The sequence below is a fragment of the Loxodonta africana genome, chromosome 24 (genome assembly GCF_030014295.1).
Source record: "Loxodonta africana isolate mLoxAfr1 chromosome 24, mLoxAfr1.hap2, whole genome shotgun sequence".
Classification (NCBI taxonomy): domain Eukaryota; kingdom Metazoa; phylum Chordata; class Mammalia; order Proboscidea; family Elephantidae; genus Loxodonta; species Loxodonta africana.
The window spans coordinates 6,130,045-6,151,191 of NC_087365.1; the positions used below are offsets into that span (position 1 = coordinate 6,130,045).

General features: G+C 40.5%; 1 protein-coding gene across 10 annotated transcripts in view; it reads right to left on the reverse strand.

Moving 5' to 3' along the window:
* The window catches only part of KIZ (kizuna centrosomal protein), a 153,533-nt gene that overhangs the window by 124,725 nt on the left and 7,661 nt on the right, over nucleotides 1–21,147 (reverse strand). For 9 of the 10 annotated variants that reach the window (XR_010319186.1, XR_010319185.1, XR_010319187.1 and 6 more), the window contains 2 exons: nucleotides 18,591–18,753; nucleotides 7,804–7,896 (listed from right to left, as the gene is read on the reverse strand). Coding sequence is in view for 6 of the 10 variants with exons in the window: in XM_064275720.1 (XP_064131790.1) it covers nucleotides 7,804–7,896; nucleotides 18,591–18,753 (256 nt within the window). In the remaining 4 variants the exon portion in view is untranslated. The remainder of the gene's footprint in view (nucleotides 1–7,803; nucleotides 7,897–18,590; nucleotides 18,754–21,147) is intronic. The other variant, XM_064275717.1, reaches the window with a different exon arrangement.

The window sequence follows — 21,147 nt, forward strand, 5'->3', positions numbered from 1 at the left end:
ACTCCATACATGGGAGGTCAGCTCAGTTGGACTGGACCAAAAGCAAAGAAGTTTCCGGGATAAAATGAATGCTTCAAAGGTCAGCGGAGCAACGGCGGGGGTTTGGGGACCATGGTTTAAGGGGACTTCTAAGTCAACTGGCAAAGTAATTCTCTTATGAAAACATTCTGCATCCCACTTTGAAATGTGGCATCTGCGGTCTTAAATGCTAACAAGCGGCCATCTAAGATGCAGCAATTGGTCTCAACCCACCTGGAGCAAAGGAGAATGGAGAACACCAAGGTCACACGACAACTAAGAGCCCAAGAGACAGAAAGGGCCACATGAACCAGAGACCTACATTATCCTGAGACCAGAAGAACTAGTTGGTGCCCGGCCACAATCGATGACTGCCCTGACAGGGAGCACAACAGAGAACCCCTGAGGGAGCAGGAGATCAGTGGGATGCAGACCCCAAATTCACATAAAAAGACCATACTTAATGGTCTGACTGAGACTAGAGGAATCCCGGCGGTCATGGTCCCCAAACCTTCTGTTGGCACAGGACAGGAACCAACCCCGAAGACAACTCATCAGACATGAAACGGACTGGACAGTGGGTAGGAGAGAGATGCTGATGAAGAGTGAGCTAATTATATCAGGTGGACACTTGAGACTGTGTTGGCATCTCCTGTCTGGAGGGGGGATGGGAGGATAGAGAGAATTGGAAGCTGGCAAAATTGTCACGAAAGGAGAGACTGGAAGGGCTGACTCATTAGGGGGAGAGCAAGTGGGAGTAGGGAGTAAGGTGTATATAAACTTATATGTGACAGTCTGACTTGATTTGTAAACGTTCACTTGAAGCTCAATAAAAGTTAATAAAAAAAAAAAAAAACCCTATGGGGCAGTTCTACTCTGTCCTATAGGGTCACTATGAATCAAAACCAACTTGACGGCAAGGGGCTTTGCACCATAGGAGTTATGAAAGGGTGGCCCTTATCTATGCATAAAAATGAAAGTCTATGGGGACTACTACGTAATTCACTCATAAGTCCCAAAAAAGGCAACTTGCATTTGAGGATCTGCTGAGATCTAACAGGAAGTTCTTCCTGCTATATTTCTGGTTTTTGTTGTTGTTATTGTTTTGGAGGAGGGTAACTTTTTATTTTGATATAATTTCAAACGTACAGAAAAGGTACAAGAATCATACAAGAAACACCCTCAATACGCTTTAGTCAGATTCACCAGTGGTTTAAGTTTGGTCCATTTATCTTTCTTTCTCAACATATATATATGTGCACATTTATATATGTATATTTATGTATGCAGAGCCCTGGTAGCTCAGTGGTTAAGCATTAGGCTGCAAACCAAAAGATTGGCAGTTTGAGTCTACCAGCTGCTCCTTGGAAACCCTATGAGGTAGTTCTACTCTGTCCTATAGGGTCGCTATGAGTCAGACTCGGCTCAGCAACAGGCAATTTATATATGCACTTTATGGACTGAATCATGTCCCCAAAAAATGTGTGTCAACTTGACTAGGCCATGAATCTCAGCATTGTGTGGTTGTCCACCATTCTGTGATCTGATGTGACTATCCCATATGTTGTAAGAGAGTAAGGCAGAGACTTATTACCCTTTACCACTAATTGCTTCAGTGTATATTTCCTAAACACAGGGACATTCTTTTTCTTAAGAACTCAATGATGAATATTAGGAAATCTAACATTGATTCAATCCTGTTTTCTATTCCATAGTTCATACTTGGAAACCCTTGTAGCATAGTGGTTAAGTGCTACAGCTGCTAACCAAAAGATCAAGAGGTTCAAATCCATCCAGACACTGCTTGGAAACTCTATGGGGCAGTTCTACTCTGTCCTATAGAGTCGCTATAAGTTGGAACTGACTCAATGGCAATGGGTTTGGTTGGGTTTAGTCCCTATTTAAATGTTGTCATTTGACCCAATAATGTCTTTTGTTGTTGTTGTGGTTAGGTGCCGTCAAGTCAGTTACAACTCATAGCTACCCTACATACAACAGAACAAAACAGTGCCTGGTCCTATGCCATCTTCACAATCGTTGCTATGTTTGAGCTCACTGTTGCAGCCAGTGTGTCAATCCATCTCGTTGAGCGTCTTCCTCTTTTTCACCAACTCCCTACTTTACCAGCATGATGTCCTTCTCCAGGGAATGGTCCCTCCTGATAACATGTTCAAAGTACATGAGGCAAAGTCTTGCCATTCTCACTTCTAAGGAGCATTGTGGTTGTACTTCTTCTAAGACAGATTTGTTTGTTCTTCTGGCGGTCTATGGTATATTCACCATTCTTCCCCAATACCATAATTCAAAGCCTTCGGTCTTCCTTATTCATTGCCTAGCTTTCACATGCACATGACGTGACGGAAAATACCATGGCTGGGGTCAGGCACACCTTAGTCCTCAAAGTGACATCTTTGCTTTTTAACACTTCATAGGTCTTTTGCAGCAAATTTGCCCAGTGCAATACGTCATTTGATTTCTTGACTGCTGCTTCCATGGGCATTGATTTTGGATCCAAATAAAATGAAATCCTTGACAACTTCAACATTTTCTCCTTTTATCATGATGTTGCTTATTGGTCCAGTTGTGAGGATTTTTGTTTTCTTTATGTTGACATGTAATCCGTACTGAAGACTGTGGTCTTTGATCTTCAGCAGTAAGTGCTTCAAGTCCTCCTCACTTTCAACAAACAAGGTTGTGTCACCTGCATATCACAGGTTGTGAATGAGTCTTCCTCCAATCCTGATGCTCCGTTCTTTTCATATAGTCCAGCTTCTTGGATTATTTGCTCAGCATACAGATTGAGTAAGTATGGTGAAAGGATACACATCTGATGCACAACTTTTCTGACTTTAAACCACGCAGTATCCCCCCGTTCTGTTGGAATGATGGCCTCTTGATCTATGTAGTTTCCTCACAAGCACAATTAAGTGTTCTGGAATTCCCATTCTTCACAACGTTATACATAATTTGTTATGATCGACCCAGTCAGATGCCTTTGCATAGTCAATAAAACACAGGTAAGCTAAACACCTTAAAGAAAGTCTCCCTCCCACCATTTTCCTAAATGAAAGCAGCTTGACGTATTTACTAATTATGACTTTGGACCAGTTGGCTGGGATTTGAGTCCCAGCTCTGCCACTTGCCAGTTCGGTGATCTGTGGGCAAGTTACTTAACTTTTTTTTTCCTAATCCGTAAAACGGGCTTAAAAATAGTTTTTACTTTTGTGGACGTGTGTGTATAAAGTTTCTTATACTATGTGTGTAAAGTTCTTATGCCTTAGAAGTACCCGAAACACCGTAAAACCAATGTAAGCGCTAGCTGTTAATCCAAGTTATACTCCCCCAACTGGCCATTTGGAAGGCATTCCAGAGTTTCCTTTCAGCTGTTGTTTTCCTTTCAGGGAAGCAGGGTGTGGAGAGGGCAAATGAAACAGGGTGCATACCTCACTGAAAGAGAACAGCTTTCGCCTCATCTCCTTTTTGAGTCAGCAAGCCACTACTGAGGGCCTACCATTTCCCAGGTACAGCAGGGAAGGGGCCTAAGGAGCCCTGAGGGAGCTCCTGGTCTGGTAAATGGACAGAACCCTCTCCTGAAGAAAGGTATGTGGATCTAGTTTTGGGGCCAGGACTTGAAAATTTACTTGTGTAATTAAATTTAATTTCTAGTTGTTTTCTGAATAGGTACCAAAACCACTGCCACTGAGTCGATTCTGACTCATAGCAACCCTCTATGGTTTCCTAAACTGTAAATCTTTATGGAAACAGACTGCCACATATTTCTCCCATGGAGCAACTGGTGGGTTTGAACCGCCGACCTTTTGGTTAGCAGCTAAGTGCTTTAACCACTGTACCATCAGAGTCCCTCCAACACTGAACAGACACACATTTAAAGAAAGCTATTGACATGAAAGAGGTCCAGCTGAACACCTGTCATCGCTGTAAGTCAAATGTTCACAACTTTGAGGATGGCAGAGCTGAGAAGGTCACCACCCCCATGAAGGCACACCCTCTCAGTAATGGAACCTGGGCAACTGCTCAGAGCCCCACTTTAGGGAGATGATTGCATTGTCTACAAATCAGCAGTGATTCAAGGAGGTGAAAGGAGCACTTTGAGCTAGTAAGGATAGGAAATTGGGGCTTTATAGATAAAATTAAGTAATCTTCCAAACCCCTCTCTACCACCACCCCCACCCCTGCTCTTTTTCTGGCCCCTCACCATCCCAGGACATGCCTACAGTGTCCTTCTGCAAGGACTTACGTCTCTTGGCATGATGACTTCCCTCAGTCCCTGCAGAGTGGGCCAGAAGTGGAGCTAGGCACAGCCCTCGGTCAGTGACACGTAGGAGTGGCAGGGTAAACGTCCCCTTTCCTATGCTCCATGTACAACAACCCTGAGGCATGTTCTACACAGTCTCCCACAGTTCCCCAGTGGGGCTGCACTCTAGCTGCTCATAGTGGTCACCTACTCAATCACATGCCTCTTGGCTACACAGGACAACACCTGGGAGGGCATAAGGAAGAAACTGCAAAGCCCCAATTTCCCAAGTGTCCGTATAAAAGAGAACCAGACCTGTCCTTTGCAGGTTTTTACTCCTCCTGTAAATAGAAGCAGCTCAGCTCATAGACAAATAATTGTTTTCCTTTCAGCTGTGTCATCGGTATGACTATAAAACTACAGTTTTCTTCTACCCTTCTTTTGGCAAGCAGAATAAGAGTTTACCCTGAAATACAAAGTGATAATGTATAATAGATGGAAAGGATTATTGCAGTAAAATTTGTGAGAATTCAAACAGGGCCTAAACTTTGTTTTTGTCTTTTTGTTATCTTTGTTTAAAAAAAAAAAAGGTCATCAGTAATTAATAGCAGAAACAAGCTTTGGGGATGAGTAGCACAATTATTAATTCTCTTAAGAAAACATATGACTATACAGAGCTTCCCCTGGCTGCATGAAAACAACAGATGTGTTAGTGGAAAACCGGGCTGGAGTTTAACATTGAAAAAATGGACAATGACGACTTATTAACTATTCTTTTTAAGTAGAACCTTTAAGTTACTGCTTATGGTTGGAAGTTGTACAGCTACTTTTTATAATTCAAAATATCATTAATTTGATGGATCCTCTCCTCTTCATTAGTGCTTTCCACTTCAGTGGCCACCACTCAGTTTGGGTACTCAGTTAATTCCTCCTATCTGAACTGGCCCTGACTTCCTTAGCTCCACTGTCTCTTTCCTCCAGGTCATCTTGTACAGCACTGCAGACTCATCTTCCCACAGCTGCACACTTAGATGTAACTGCTCTGCTCACGAGTCCTTCTTTCAACTGCCCAACACACACACACAGACACACACACACACAGAGTGATTCCATGGGGAAATCTCAATTGCAGACCCTGGTACTAAGAAGTTCCATGATAAGTCCCAAACTCATTTTCTACTGCTTCCTTTAAGAACTTTAGACTTCAGCCAGACCGAGCTACTACCCACAGGGCTTTCCTGCTTCCACTCCTTCACATGTAACCGCTCCTACCCAGGATGCCTATCACATCCCACTGACTGGGGTCCTTCCTGTTCTTCAATGCCCAGCTCAAATGCCACCTCCTTCACCAAGCCTTGAGTGACTCATTTCAGAGGAAGCAGTGCTTTGTTCCTCCGTGAACTCACACTTGCCCCACGTAAGTAGCACTTACCATGTAACATCCTGTGCTTTAGAAAGAACATCACTTTATGGTAAGCATCTCGAGGACAGGAATTGTATCATTTAGGAAGAGGTACTCATGAAGAGGCCTACTGTGGCTTTTCATACAGAACAACTGCTCAACAATCGCTCAACAACTATTTACTGAATTCAACCAGTGAGAGTGTACTGTGCTCCTCGGAGGGAGTCCCTGGACACCAACGACTCTGGGCACAGAGACTAACTCATATGGCTGTCCAAAGAGGAGGAGCACAGAAAAAATAAAACGTAATTTGCATGATAGGGAATTGTCCTGGAATCAGTATACGGTAAGGATGAACTAATTTGTGATTCTGCTGAAATATACTTACGTTTTAATCGCTCAAACATCAATGAAAGACCAGGGAAGGTAAGATAAAAATTTTTCAATATGTTATCTAATTGGTTCTTACACACATTAACAGCCAACGCTTTTAAGGAGATGACACTTTTCAGTATAAAGGAAAATGTTTCTCTTCTAATTCTAATATGTAATATTTTAGGGGACTGTCAGCTATATGGCTCCCGCCCTAATTTTAAATACGGCTTAAAAGGAGAATACATACCCACATAGCTATGTGTAAGGTAAAGAACTGGCAGTGTGCACAGAAAAAAAGTGTTCCATTTTACTTAAGTACCATCAACACTGCCGTACTGTGTCTATCAGGAATGTCATAGAAAGAACAAAGTGGTTTATAGATTAAAAACATGTCAATTATTTTATGACCAAACTTCAAAAAGGAAAGCCGCCTGAACAGTTCAGAAGTCTATCACATCACGCCACCTCTGGTGTACATCTAATGGCATTTAAGTCATTGATCATTAAAGGCCTTTTTATATAGGTCAAGGTTGCTGGGGCTTTGTGTTTTGTATCTCACAGTTTAAAGAATACTCTTAATTTCTAGGTTTTTTTTTTTTAACTTTTAATCTATAGGGAAGAAAACTAAAACTTTCTATAAACTTAGATTAATGCCTGCTAATGCACAGAAGGAAAAAAACTAAAACCTTCCTCCTACTATAAAAACAAAGCAGTGTGGCCTCTGTTTCTTTTCTGATAAGAGTCTTAAATACCGAACAGTTAGCTGCATAATAGCATTTACTGGCAGCCAGGCAGCCTGCTTAGCAGATATATAAAGCAGGTAAAAGGAGAAAAAGTTAATTTCTTGGCTGAATGATTCCATCGGTAGCTATAGGGCAAACCTGAAAGTCTTTTAGTAAAGTAGCAGTTGATTCTTCTATCAATCTGTAGCACACATACTCTTCCAAGGAAAGCATTAAATATGAAAATCATATCCTGTTATCATCTGTTCGCAGCTTTCAGCCCAGTAAGCTTTCCTTAATGAATGCTGCAGCCTGAGGAACAAGCACGCTGTTGGCTTTTCTGAGTAACGGAGTGATGCTACCGTTTTTGCTTATTACAATGTCGACTGGCTGAGGGGGTTTCACACATAGTCACAAGTGACTACTCTCGCCAGCATGCTCCAAGTTATTACAAGATGTTTTTAGACATTTCATCTAAAAGAGCTTTACTGCTTTTAGTGAAGAAAACATCTATGGTCTTGAATAGAATCATTTATATGGAGATAGGCGGGAGGATTAGAAGCCTGCATTACGGCAGATACATAGCAGAATTTATTTAAGTATTCCTTGCCAGTCTTTTTGTCTGTCACTTAGATATGCAATCTTTTCTTTCTACTTTCTCTACAAAAAGGTTAAAATATACAAAATTATATACAAGAGGAAAAGAATCAAAATACCACATTTTGGTTTGCTTTTCATTTAAAATACTTCTCAAACTAAAACAAACAAAAAAATCTACAAAGTATTATTAAAAATACACAATTTTACCTCCTAAGGACACTAAGATTTTCTTTGGTTTCTCTCTCTTTTAACCCCGAAGTGACTGCCTTTCAGTAAATTTAACTGAATTGACATTAAAGCAATACTCGCTAAGTTAAATAATCACGGCTTAATCGAAAAGCTCTTCATAATAAGACGGTTTTATTTAAAGCAATTATTTTAAAAGATGAACATTCCAGAAAGCCTCTATAAACACAAAGTTTATGTATTACCTTCTCCCTGTCTTCATCTTTCAGTTTGCCCTTTATTCCCAGGCTATCTTTTGAAAGTAGCTGCATCTTCTTAATTTGAATCTCGTATTCCACCTATATGTAAACAACGTGTTATTTTGTGGTGGCTATTACGACAACTAGTACCTGTCTACATATCTTGCAGTCTTTAGAGCATACAAGGAACAATGAAGTAGAAAGTAAAAGCCGACGTTGCCAAGAAATTCAGCTTATTTTAGAAAGTAGACAATTTCACAAATAATACATATGAAAAGTTGAACTGTATAAAATGGTGTATGAACTAAAAAAATGAAGGTTTTGTGGATTTTTACTTAATCTTTCATCAATTTAGGGAATAAAAAACTTCAAGGTACATGACAACATGTTGACACTCTCATTAGGTTATCACGAACATCCAGTGATTCAATATACGGAAGTTACACATTAGACGCTGTTTTCCTTGAAAAGTTTTGTCCTAAGCAAAGGGGAAAAAATCAGTCCCACTTCTTAGCTATAAACCCCCCAAAAAAACCAACGACTCATAGTGACCCTATAGGACAGAGTATTCTTAGCTATATGATAGCTATATAATGTCATGGCCCTAGTAGCTGCAACAGAGTACTGTATAATATTTGTTTGATTGTCAATTTAAAATGAAGTCCATTTTCTATGAACAAAAACACATCGTGGGCAACAGCACCACAACAGCCAAGTTTGCTCCGGCACTAATAACTATATAAAGATGTCTGCATCATTACCACACTGTAATTGAAGAAAGTGATCCAATCATAAAATGCCTTTTTTTGAAAAGCAAGGCATAAAAAGCACTTTGATTCAGCAAGTTACTAATTAAAGCCTTGAAAAAGTCCATCACAGATAAGTATCAGGACGTTTTCTAAATTGGGCAGTTGATGCACGGCAGCTAGAAACATACCTACGAGATAATCAATTAAGCTGCTCCCTCGGCTGTCAGTCTGCACATAAAATAGGCCTGGGCTTTGTTTTCACACACACAAAGTGAACTGGCCATAGTAACCAAAGCTGATCTGTCTTCCTCAAAATATTTTAAAAGGTGCCCGATTTTTAATAAGAGGCAGGATTTTTTTTTCGCTTTAGCAGAATGCTATTAAACATGATAGATTGCAAGCAATGATCTAAAATAGATACAACTTAAATAACTTTTATAAGGCCAATACAAATGATAAAAGAATAAAATAAACCAAGAAAAGATAAAGAAATAAGGCAATTAAGAAAATACAATTAACATCATTGTTTTATATCCATTCCTTTGAACTCATAGATGTTTAGTTTTTAACCCCAAAATCTTTAAACAGACACACTTTACAGGATCCAAGGGAAAGTATCTTTAAAAAGAAGTAGGAGATGGATTACAAAATAAACGTATACTTAGACGTTAAACAGGAAACCCTGGTGGTGTAGTGGTCAAGAGCTATGGCTGCTAACCAAAAGGTCGGCAGTTTAAATCCGCCAGGGGCTCGCTCCTTGGAAACCTTACGCGGCAGTTCTACTCTGTCCTATAGGGTCGTTATGAGTCGGAATCAACTTGACAGCAATGGGTTTTTTTGGTTTTGGTTAGAAGTTAAATAAAAAAAAATTTTCCCCCTGTGGCTACAAATGTAATCATATGCTTTTTGAATCACTGTAAACACACAACAGGCATTGTACCTGAGTTCCTCACTACAGGATCACTTCAGAGCCGTAACTTACAAAGATAACGGCACTTTCTCATGAAAAAATGAGGGTTTTATTCAACTGATTTTGTTGAAGCAAAAAGGAAGTGGTAACTGCATAAGGAGTTCATAAAGAAAAATAAGTACCTTCAAGAGCCCAATTTAGATTGCTCTCAATGCATCTGAAAAGTTCACTAAATTGTAGGTACTCTTTTCTAAATTAATGACGTAAATAAAAACCGTACAATGTATTCTGAAACCAGAGACTATGATAAATCAATGATTGATATAAACTAATTTTCTATGCCCGAGGACCATGGATTTCCACCTAATATCACTTTGCTCTCTTTTTTTACCTTTTATTTATACATACAATATTCGATACTATTCCTCAGATCCACCTCCTTAACACCCGAGAGCAAGGTTTTTTCTGACTGTAGGGCTGTGAGGCCCCCTAGTCCCACTTCCTCTTCTATCTGTGTTTAATCAAATGGTTCTACTACTTTAAAAAGTTTTGTTTTGTTTTTAAGTTAGGAAAATGTTGTGTACACAAATCTTTCCAAGACTCTCCCTGCTAAAAACTCTGATACAACATCAGAGCACATCCTCATCTATCAATTTCTCTGACAGCTTCTCTTTCAAGTTTTATTCCTAATTTCTTCTCCCATTAGGTCCCATGGGCCTTTTCTGCTTCCACAGGTATCAGGGCTTGCACCAAAACCCTTCTTTCTGGTGGTAGGCTCCTGGTCCCTGTCCTTCCCTTACATGTGGCCTAGGCTCCTCACCATGAGATGTGTCCCCAAAGCATCTCGGTCTGGAGCCCTTCTAAAGATAATCCTTGCGCTCCCTCTTGTGAAATCTGTTTTAATAATCCCAAAGCACTGAATTAGCCCAACTTGTTCTATCTGTTACTGCTTCATGGCCCTGGGCTGGGTGCTGCATACCTCAATCTAGCAGGACCTTCCCCTTCACTTCCTACCGTGCAACAGCAATTTACTTCAACTCAGTTACTACTGGGATCTGTTGTTGGTGATCTGGTGTTGCAGGAAGAGGACATGGAGGTTCAGCAGATCTTTCAGCAACTTGGGGAACTCATGCTCACAATGCATTCCTTCTTCCATTATGTTCCCTTCTTCTGTATTCTTAGATTCTTTCAATTCCCCCTCTTCACATTACCACTTGCCTAAAGTGCCACCATTACTTTCTATCACAGGCTTCCTTTTTTCATTGGTCTTTGGGGTTGTACAGCTACTTCTCAGTTACAGGGTAAGTGAATAATTGAACTAAAGAGACATGGATTCGCTGGCCCAGCCCCTGATATTAGAGTGGAAGGAATGGGTACAGAGAGTTACATAAATTGTCTAGTTCGACTCTCTGGTGAATATGAGAGAAGGCGCTAAGATACAGTCTCCTGCTTTCTCCTCTACTATTTTTTTCCAAGACATATGCTTCCTCTTAGATGGCAAACTTTGACCAATAGAAACATTTATTTATTCAACTACACATAGTAACAGGCAAGATGCTTGGCTGATAAAAAAAATGGAATTTGCTACAGACTCTGTCCTCTAAGAGCCGGAAGGTTGCATGTGGAAAGGGCTACCTTGCCCTGCCCTCAGTGGCTGTCACAATGCTGAGCAGAAATTAAATGAGAGCTCAGAAGGTCTGTGCTCCTCAGACTTTATCCCCTATAGACACACACAACCTAATAATGGCATGTTCAACAGGGGTCACATCTTTAATGTGGTAATGACATCGGATCTTCAGAATGCCTCTGCTATTAAATACAAATGCTTTCTGGGAAGGTGTAACGCAGGGTATAATCAATATCACATTAGTTCTCACATAGTTGTTTATAGTTCATAAGAGAACAAGAGAAAAAAATGAAGAAACTAAATTTCAGTCAAGGAGGGCGGTCTCAATGTTAGTGAGCGCTTATTAAGTGCCACATTCTGGGTCAGATACTGAGAGCATTGAAACAATAAGACAAGGAGCTCGCAGTGAAGTGGGAAAACAGACAGACACATAAACAATTACAATACCAGGAAGGAAGCGCTTTACTGAGAAAATTATGACACAGACCTGAGGCAGGGCAGGGGAGAGGGCTTCTCGATGAAGGAGGTATGAGCTAACGTAATGCTCTTAGGAAATACGAATTGTTCAGAATGTTTAAAGCACTGTGGGTGCAAGCCAGTGAGTAAGAAAGTGAGAGAGACAGAGCACATGTGCATGGGTGGAAGGTAAAGATGGAGAGACGGTGGGAGCATATGGGGTGAAAGAGATAAAGGGAAGAGATGGGGTGACATGGGAGAGACAGGGGTGAGGAGATTTGGGAATGTGGAGAGGCAGGGAGAAGGAATAGAAGAAGAGGAAAGATAGGAGGGAGATGGGGATGGAGGGGGTGGTGAGGGAGGGGAGAGAGAATGTGTACTTCTGTGTATTTGTGTGAGAGGCACAGAGAATATGTATGTGTGGGGGGTGGCGATGTCACAGGGTTGAGGCTGGGGGTGGACAGCAGGCCAAAGCCATATCTCAGTAAATCTCGTGTCCACACTAAGGTGTCCGGGCTTTGTCCTGAAAGCCGGAGCAAAGGGATCAAGAAGTATAAACAGCAGAGACAACAAAGCCAGAGGATGACTTCCATCTAGCATGGGGCCCCTCCCTAAATGCCTGGACATGCCAGCCCTATGCTTGGCACTGCAGTTAAGGAGGCTAAAGCAGATGCTGGGAACACGCTACCCACGTCCCTGGGACCTTTCTGGGGGCTCCTGAGTTCCAGCATCTGTGTCTCTGTGCCTCAGGCTCCTTCGGAACCTGAAGAGGCTGCCCTGTCCATAAGAGTCTGTGGCTAACTCCCCACGGCCTGCACCCCTCCCCACATCAGTCCTCAATCAGTGACGTTCAGGGGCCCATTTTTGCATATCCCAAATGTTCTGAACCATTTGCCAGAGCTTCCCTGTGCAATTAAGCTCTATTGCCAACTGTGGTAGTTGGCTACCTGTCTTCCCCTGTCTTACTTACTCACTTCCCTACTGAGATTCATTGCACTTTCCAAATAAACTACTGAAATTTGAACCCTTGTCTCAGGGTTTGCTCCAGGGAGAAACCAAACTAAGATGAAGGCCAAGGGAACCTGAGGGAAATCGCTCTAAGTTAGGACCGACTGGGGCCCCTTCTACAAAATCAGCTAAGGAGGGCGGCCGGGGGGTTGAGGCGGCAAAAAGAGGGAAAGAAGGGTACAGCCCTCACAGCACTACTAATAATGTCTGCATTCTTAAATTGAGTCTACTCAGCCTCTTTGTCCAACTGACAAGTAGCAACATAATCACGACACAATACTTTGAAAACTATATGAGATCAATATCCTTAAAAGACCTAAGACCACCACTGGACACTAACACTTAAGGGAGAAGCAGAGAGAAGAGCCAAAGGCAAAGCTCCCTGTTCTGAACCTCTGCTGAGTGCACCACCAGCCGAGGTGAATGGTATCACTGAACGGGTTTACTGCCGTAACCGTGTGGGTTTATGGGCACACAAAAAGCACTCAGCTTTGGATTGAGGGTGATGGCCAAAGTACAGTTCTTCAGGGAACACACATCCTTCACAATGGTAGCTACGTGACCTGCTCGTTTATAACATCAGCGCAATGTTTTTAAAAGGCATTTTTTACCTAAAATTTAAAAAAGGAATGCCTACGTAATTTTTGAACAATATTTATGAACAAATTTCATACTCCTATAAATATAATTGGAAACCCTGGTGGTGCAGCTGTTAAGAGCTTCAGCTGCTAACCAAAAGGTTGGCAGTTCGAATCCAGCAGGTGCTCCTTGGAAACTCTATGGTGCAGTTCTACTCTGTCCTATAGGGTCGCTATGAGTTGGAATCAACTCGATGGCAACAGGTTTTTTTGGTTTATAAATATAATTAGTCATTCTTTAAAATGATCCTCATTTTGATGTTGTTTAGCAGCTCATTATACAAATTTATTTTATGTACATACAGTAGAACCTACGTAAGGCGAAAACTTGCCAGGGAAGAAAAATTATTTTCCATTAGTAGAGAATGATAGAATAGTGGCAAGACTGGACTGTGTCCAAGGCTGAAAACTTGTGAGACCTGGAAAAACAAGGCAGTCCTGTAAAGTCTCGGTTTCACTGTACAGTATATCCTATTTACAACGAATACTCTCAATATAGAAATTTTACCAAATATGATTCTTACTCTCAAATTCCTTCCTCCACATTTGGCTATAACAGGAAATCAACAATTAAATAAAGCATCAATATAAAAATAAGAAGAAAACATCTATAATTTCATTCATTCTCCTGGGAATGCTAAATTCTCTGCTTTGCTCACCATTTTTATATTCTTTGTGAAATTTTCAATAGGGACAACTGCTTTTTCATCTTTAAGCATTCTACTTGTATGCTAAGAGGAGAGGGAAAAAAATGGAATGTTGTAGCTAAAAATTGCTATTGCCCCAAAGAGTCGCCAAGAAAACTTCTAGAGCTACTAAAGAAACTTTGCAAAGTTGCAGGGCACAAGGTCAACAAACAAAAGTCAACTGGGTTTCTATACACCAGCAATGAGAAATCTGAAAAGGAGTTAGGAGAACAATTCCATTTATAATATCATCTAAGAAAATAAAATACCTAGGAATGAATCTAACCAGGGATGTGAAGGGCTCATAGAATGAAAATTATAAAACGCTGCTGAAAGACGTTAAAGAAGACTTAAATAAATGGAAAGATGTTCCATGTTCTTGGGTTGGAAGACTCAATGTTGTTAAGATGTAAATATTACACAAAGGTATCTATACATTCAATGTAATCCCAATCAAATTTCTAACAGCGTTCTTTACAGAAATAGAAAAACCAATCCTAAACTTTATATGGAATGGCAAGAGGTCCCAAATAGCTAAAACAATGTTTTAAGAGAAGAACAAAGTAGGACTCACACTTCCTGATTTTAAAACATATTATACAGCTACAGTAATCAAAACAGCCTGGTAGTGGCACAACAATTAGACACATAGACCAGTGGAACAAAATTGAGAGTCCAGAAATAAATCCACATATCTATGGTCAACTGATTTTCGACAAGGTGCTAAGTCCATTCGATGGGAAAAGAAGAGTCTCTTCAATAAATAGTGCTGGGAAAATTGGATTTCTACATGCAGAAAAATCAAACAGGATCCATGCCTCACACCATACATATAAGGACCTAAATGTGCAAACAAAAACCCTAAAATTCTTAGAAGAAAATGCAGAAGCAACACTTTCAGACCTAGCTTTCAACAATGGGTTATCTAATAACAAAAGCACAAGCAACAAAAGACAAAATAAATAAATGGGACTTCATAAAAATTAAAAACTTTCATTCTTTAACAGACATTACCAAAAAAGTGAAAAGACAAGCTACTGACTTGGAGAACACATTCGGAAACCATATATCTGACAAGAATCTAATAACAGAAATATATATAAAACTTCAACAACCTAACAACAAAAAGACAAACAGCCCAATCACAAAATGGGCAAAGGACTTGAATAGACATTTCACCAAAGAGGGCATTCAAATGGCCATCAAATACATAAAAAGATGCCCAACATCATTAGCCATCAGAGAGATGCAAATCAAAACCACAATGAGGTATCATTTTACCCCAACTAAGATGGCTAAGATAAAATAATAATAATAATAATAACAAATGACAGTGGGAATGTGGGAAATTTGGAAACTTTAGCCATTGGTGTTGGGAATGCAAAATGGTACAGCCATTGTAGAAAACAGTGTGGCAGTTTGTCAAAAACTAAAAATAGAACCAGTACACACCCCATCAATTCCACTCCTAGGTATATACCCAAGAGACTTGAAAGCAGAGACTCAAACAGAGATTTATATGCCAATGTTCACTGCAGCACTATTCATAACAGCCAAAATGTGGAAACAACCTAAATGCTCATCAAGAGATGCATGGATAAACAAAATGTGGTGCATACATACAATGGAATACTACTCGGCTAGTAGGAGAAATGAAGTCTTGATACATGCTACAATACAGATGAAGCTTGAAGACATTTTGCTGAGTGAAATAAGTCAACAAAAGGACAAATATTGCATGACCTCACTTATATAAAAACAAAATGTGAAGGTATAGAGAACAAACTTTATTAGTGGTTACCAACAGTAGGAGGGAGGGAGAAAGCAGGGGAGGCTAACAGTGATGGAAACATCACGTTGATTAAGCTTAGAGTTATAAAGCTGATTATTATAATTGCTGTCAATAAGTTGTACACCTGTAAAAGTTGAACTGGCAAAAGATCTGTGATATATTTACAACAGCAGCAGCAACAACAACAAAAAGAGTAGCTGCTAAGGCTGCTTGTGTACAGTCAAAACCTCATGGGATGTGGTTTCTTGGTTTCGAGATTTAGGGTCATGGTTTCATGGAACATCCCATTTAACTGGCTTAATAACATGTTTAGTGCCTCTGTTCTACCTCCTAGTTCGATGTGTAGTACCTGGGGTCTTAAAAAGCTTGCAAACTGGCATGCAAGACACCACAGTTGGTCTCTATTCACCTGGAACAAAAGAGGAAGGACAGTCAGGAATAGGAGGAGGATATGATTGTGTGGGTAACTGCCTCCGTGAACAGCTGCCTCCTTTGCCGTGAGACCAGAAAAGATGGATCATGCCTGGCTACCATTGCTGAACATTTTGATCAAAGATTCTACAGGAGAATCTTGATCAAAAGGGGGAAAATTCAGAACAGAATTTAAAATTCTCATGGACTCCAGACTTCCTGGAGTTGTAAAGGTTGGATGAACCCCAGAACTATTGCCCTGAGATAATCTTTAAACTTTATACCAAAAATATCCCCTGAAGTCTTCTTAAAACCAAACGATATTTTAGCTTAACTAATAAGAAGTATCTGCCTTGAGCATTATGCTCTTTTAAACTGACAACAGTAACTCAAAAGGTTAGACAGGAATCTTAGGGGACACTGAATTTATGTTAATGAGGGAGGAACAACTCAGAAAAGGAGGGTGAGAATGGTTATACAACTTGAAGAAAGTAATCAATGTCACTAAATGGTACACACAGAAACTGTTGAACTGGTCTATGTTTTGCCGCATATATTCTCAACAACAAAACAAATTATATTAAAAAAAATAAAAATTGCTATTGCTTGAACATATCTAAACCCTAGGTCTTTGTTCCCAAATGCCCCTCGGCACTAAAAGGAGCCACAGCTCCGTGGATAAAAGGCTAATTCCACATCTGAGGCACAGAAAATTAATGGTAAACCTTTAACTTTCAAGTACAGAAGCTGACTTGAAGAGACTCTCACTGGCCAAATTTGGGATAGTATGAACAACGAAAAGTAATAATTACTGTAACTGACAGCATACTGGCTAAATAAAAATTTATAAACTCGTAGCGACATTAAGAGAGGGAGAGAGTGAGGAAGAAAGAGAGAATGGGAGCGGGAAAAGGAAGCTCTTTTTAATAAAAGAATGCCTGGTAATAAATGCAGAAGAAAAGATAAAATTAGAAAAGCACCATTTCACAATCTCCACTATAATAGCTAATTCAGGCAAGGCTCATCAATGGATCCTAAAGCCATTAAGTAAAAGGCTGTTGAGGAACAAGATATTCCCTGATGTCAAACCATCACTTCATAGATTATCTACTAATCATTTACAAAGGGGAAAGAGATACCTTAGAATAGAGAGATCTGGGATCACCATCTCAGCCTCACGCAGGTGACACCACCTGACATTATAAGCCTCCTGATGGAATGTATGGGGTAATACAGAACCTTACTTGTGACGAAGTTAATTAAATTAATAAAATTACAAATTTGGTCCTCGGCATAACAAGCCACATTTTAAGTGTTCAATAGCCACATATGACTAGAGGCTACTGTATCAGACAGCCTAGGTACAGAATATTTCCATCACTGCTGTACAGCAAATGATATCATGGTCTCATTAAATTTCTTACATGTGATAACAATATTATGATTATTAGGAGACTGTCCTTGTTCTTAGGAGACTGATGCTGGAGTATTTAGGGTTGAAATGTCACAATGTCTGTGACATATTTCCAATTACTCAGGAGAACACAAATATAGCAAAATATTTACAACCATTACATCTAGGTGGTGAGTACATAAATGTTTGTTATAATAATTCTTCCAGTTTTTCTGTGTATTTAAATATTTTATAATAAAGGCTGTGGGAAAACTGCTAGAGACAAGAAAATGAGAAATACTGAAGCCAATTCCTCCTATAACCAGTATTCAGTTAACCTGAACAACAAGCCCTGACCAATGCAAATGGTGAAGAAAAAAGGCCTGGTTCCTGGCTCTCCACACGTGGCAGGGGAAGTGAGATGCAGGAGTCAGAGAGGGCCGTGAAGAGCAGTGGCTCTGGGTCAGAAGACAAACTCCTCGGGGCCAGTTCTACCCCTCAGCCCTCCCCTAACTCCCTGCCTGACCAGAACAGAAGAACCCAGCACAGAAAAAGAACTCTTTGAAGGAGGAAGCAGTGTCCCTCAAATTCAATCAACCAGCCAGCAATCATGGAAGGGTTGTCATGTGTTAGGCACTGTGCCAGGTGTTGGCTGGTGGCTTTGCCTGTGTTAAGTATTAGTGTAAAAACAAAACAAAACCCATTGCCGTCCAGTCAAATTCCGACTCATCGCAACCCTAAAGGACCGAGTAGAACTGTCCCATAGGGTTTCCTAGAAGCAGCTGGTGGATCCAAACTGCCGATCTTTTGGTTAGCAGCCAAACTCTCAACCACTGTGCCAGCAGGGCTCTAGTATCAGTGTAGTATTACAAATATAAATACAATTATAAATACTCTGTTAATTCTGCAACTAAAGTAGGAATCTTAGAAAAATGCAATTTCAAGCTTTCTGATCAAAACTTGGCCACATGTTAATTTGCAGAGAAAACTAATACTGAATCCTACATATGAATAAATGAACATCAGTGCCTTCCCCCATCCGTAACTCACTGCCTTACTGCCCATTACTTCCAATTTCAGCAACAAATGATAAAAAAAGGCCTAGAACAAAAGAAGACATTACCTTCAGTTCCTGAAGCTTCTCTGTATTTGTGGTAAAATGTCCAATATGAGCTTGTACACCTTCACACCACTTCAAATATTTCTGGTTTCGAGTATGAGCCTTCTTTTCTGATTCGCCTATTTCTTTGAGGTATTTCTTTAATTTTACATACTTCAGCTTAACTCTAAAAAAATAAAAGCAGATTTTTAAACAACGGAGTTAGACGTTGGCACGCTTAAGGAGGAGAATTTTCTTTAACAAAATTGTTCATGAGACAAGATATTTTATGCCAAACACCGAAACCCAAAGGACAGAATGTATATACATTTTTAGAGAGAAAATTAATGGAGCATCAGTGGGGTATCACATGGCTACATCTAGGCATAACTCTCCTGAGAAATGTATGCAAGACCACATTATATAACATTCACACAATAAAAGTTTACACAGATTTATTTCTCAAAATTAAAAGCGATTTCAAGAGCAGAGTCTATGTGGTCGTGTTTCGATGAACAGCCCATTAGCATTCTTTTGTATGGCAGACAATTTCAAAACAACCTGTTCACCTGGAAATACTCAAACTATAAACTACAATCCACATATATTAAGAAATTTTCAAATTTAACATATCAAAAAAGCTCTCATTTAGATAATATAAAAACATTTTGTAAAAACTGCAACAATGTATTATTAAGATATAATATATGGACTGAAGCCCTATGCAAACTGTGAAAAAACCTTTCAAGACTCTCATCCAACGTACATCAACACACATACTGAGGAGTTCACGGTGCTGTACAGCACACTCCCCTCACAGACCCACACTGACTCTAGCTCCTTCTTCCTCGGAAGTACCTAAATTATAAGAGAGCACTTGGTTATGTGGCATTTCTGCTGTTGGCTCAGTAAATTACTCAACATTCTCTATCAAGCAAAAATAAGTGATAAACCGCAAAAACATTTACCCTCAAAACACAGATCTGCAAAGATGGTGGAGTTGTCTAAAATTAATCACAACAGACTTTAAAACTCTGCCTCTAATCAGTAATTTTCAAGACATTCTTCACTATGCTAACAATTCTGTGCTTTGACATTGGCTGCCTGGCCCCATTTTCCCTTCTGAACAAAAACCTTAACCCTGTCCTTACTGCTGCCGGTACCTGCCATCTTCTGCTGGAGGGACAGCAGGGGACCTGGAACCTAGGATCCTGTCTTTCACACTCAGGCACCTGATAAAGCTGTTCACCTGCAGTAGGTACAATAGTAACCATGCCTCCTCCACCCAGATGGGGTTTCACTCCTGTCCGCACATCAGCCTTCAAAGCTGACCACATAAGCAGATCATCCCTCCAATCATCCCTATTTTCAGTGTCCCAAATAGGACAGGAACTCAGCAAGTCAACGGGGCAAACGAATAGGCACAATAAAGTGTAATTAACCCACGAGGGAAATACAAGGGCCTCTTATGTATTGGGCAACCTGATCTAGTTGAAGAGGTCAAGGAGGCCTTCCTAGTGGGAATAACTTTTCAGCTGAGACCTGTAGAATGGGTAAAAAATTAATCCAAACTTCAGGAGAACAGAGTGAAAAGATGACGGAAAAACATTCCACGCAGGGGAAACAACATGTCGAAAAGCCCTGAGGCAATAAATAAGAGCAGCACCGATACTGACAAAGACAGTAATTAATAAATAATAAGTTGACTTTTACACTCTTATCTTCATTTTACAATGAAGAAATGGAGGCACAGAATGTTGAAATAACTCTCCCGGGACCACATAACTAAGAGCTGGTGAGGCTCAGATAATTATATTCATACTTTATAGGCACCTGGCCACAGAGCCCACACGCATAAACACTGCACTGCTCTAAAAGCTTGTCATACTTAAAAACTAGTACAGCATTTTAGCAGCAGTCAGGCAAGAGATAATGATAAATAAACAGGAAGCAGACAGTGGAGAGTGTAGTAACCCCTCTGGTGCCCTCCTCACATCTTCCTGGCTCACCGTTTTTTCCTACCGGCCACTGCTGCAACAACCTGACAGCACCGTGCCCCAGCTGCACCTGGTATCTTGCTTTCCCAAGTCTGCTTTTCTGAGTTCATAGCACGGAGAGCTTTGCTGGGAGGAGGAGTTAACGCCTCCTGGGGCCACTCTTACCAAGAGGGGTCAGAACCAGGAGGTAAATAACCCCTCTTCCTCCCCTCTGGCTCTGGATGGACACTTCTGAGGAGCAGAGGGGCAGTCTACATGTCCCCTGAAGGTCTTGGTGGGATCGAGCTCCAGGTGCCCACAGCTGTGACCAGCTCCTGTTTCATTTTTTTGAGACCACTTCCTACAGTAAACTACCTCACACAAGCCTTTGTCACAGACTCTGCCTTGTGGGAGGTGTGGGGGACCACGCTGGGGCAGACATGTTAGGTATTTAAATCTTATCCTATGGGTAGCCTAAGAAAGCATATTTTTGGCAAATCAATCCTGTCTTCCAGAAAACAAGAAGAGGCTGAAAGAGAAGAACTCAGCAAACTGACAGCTCGGGGGGAGGGGCTGAAGGTTCCTTTCTTCTCTCACACCTCCAC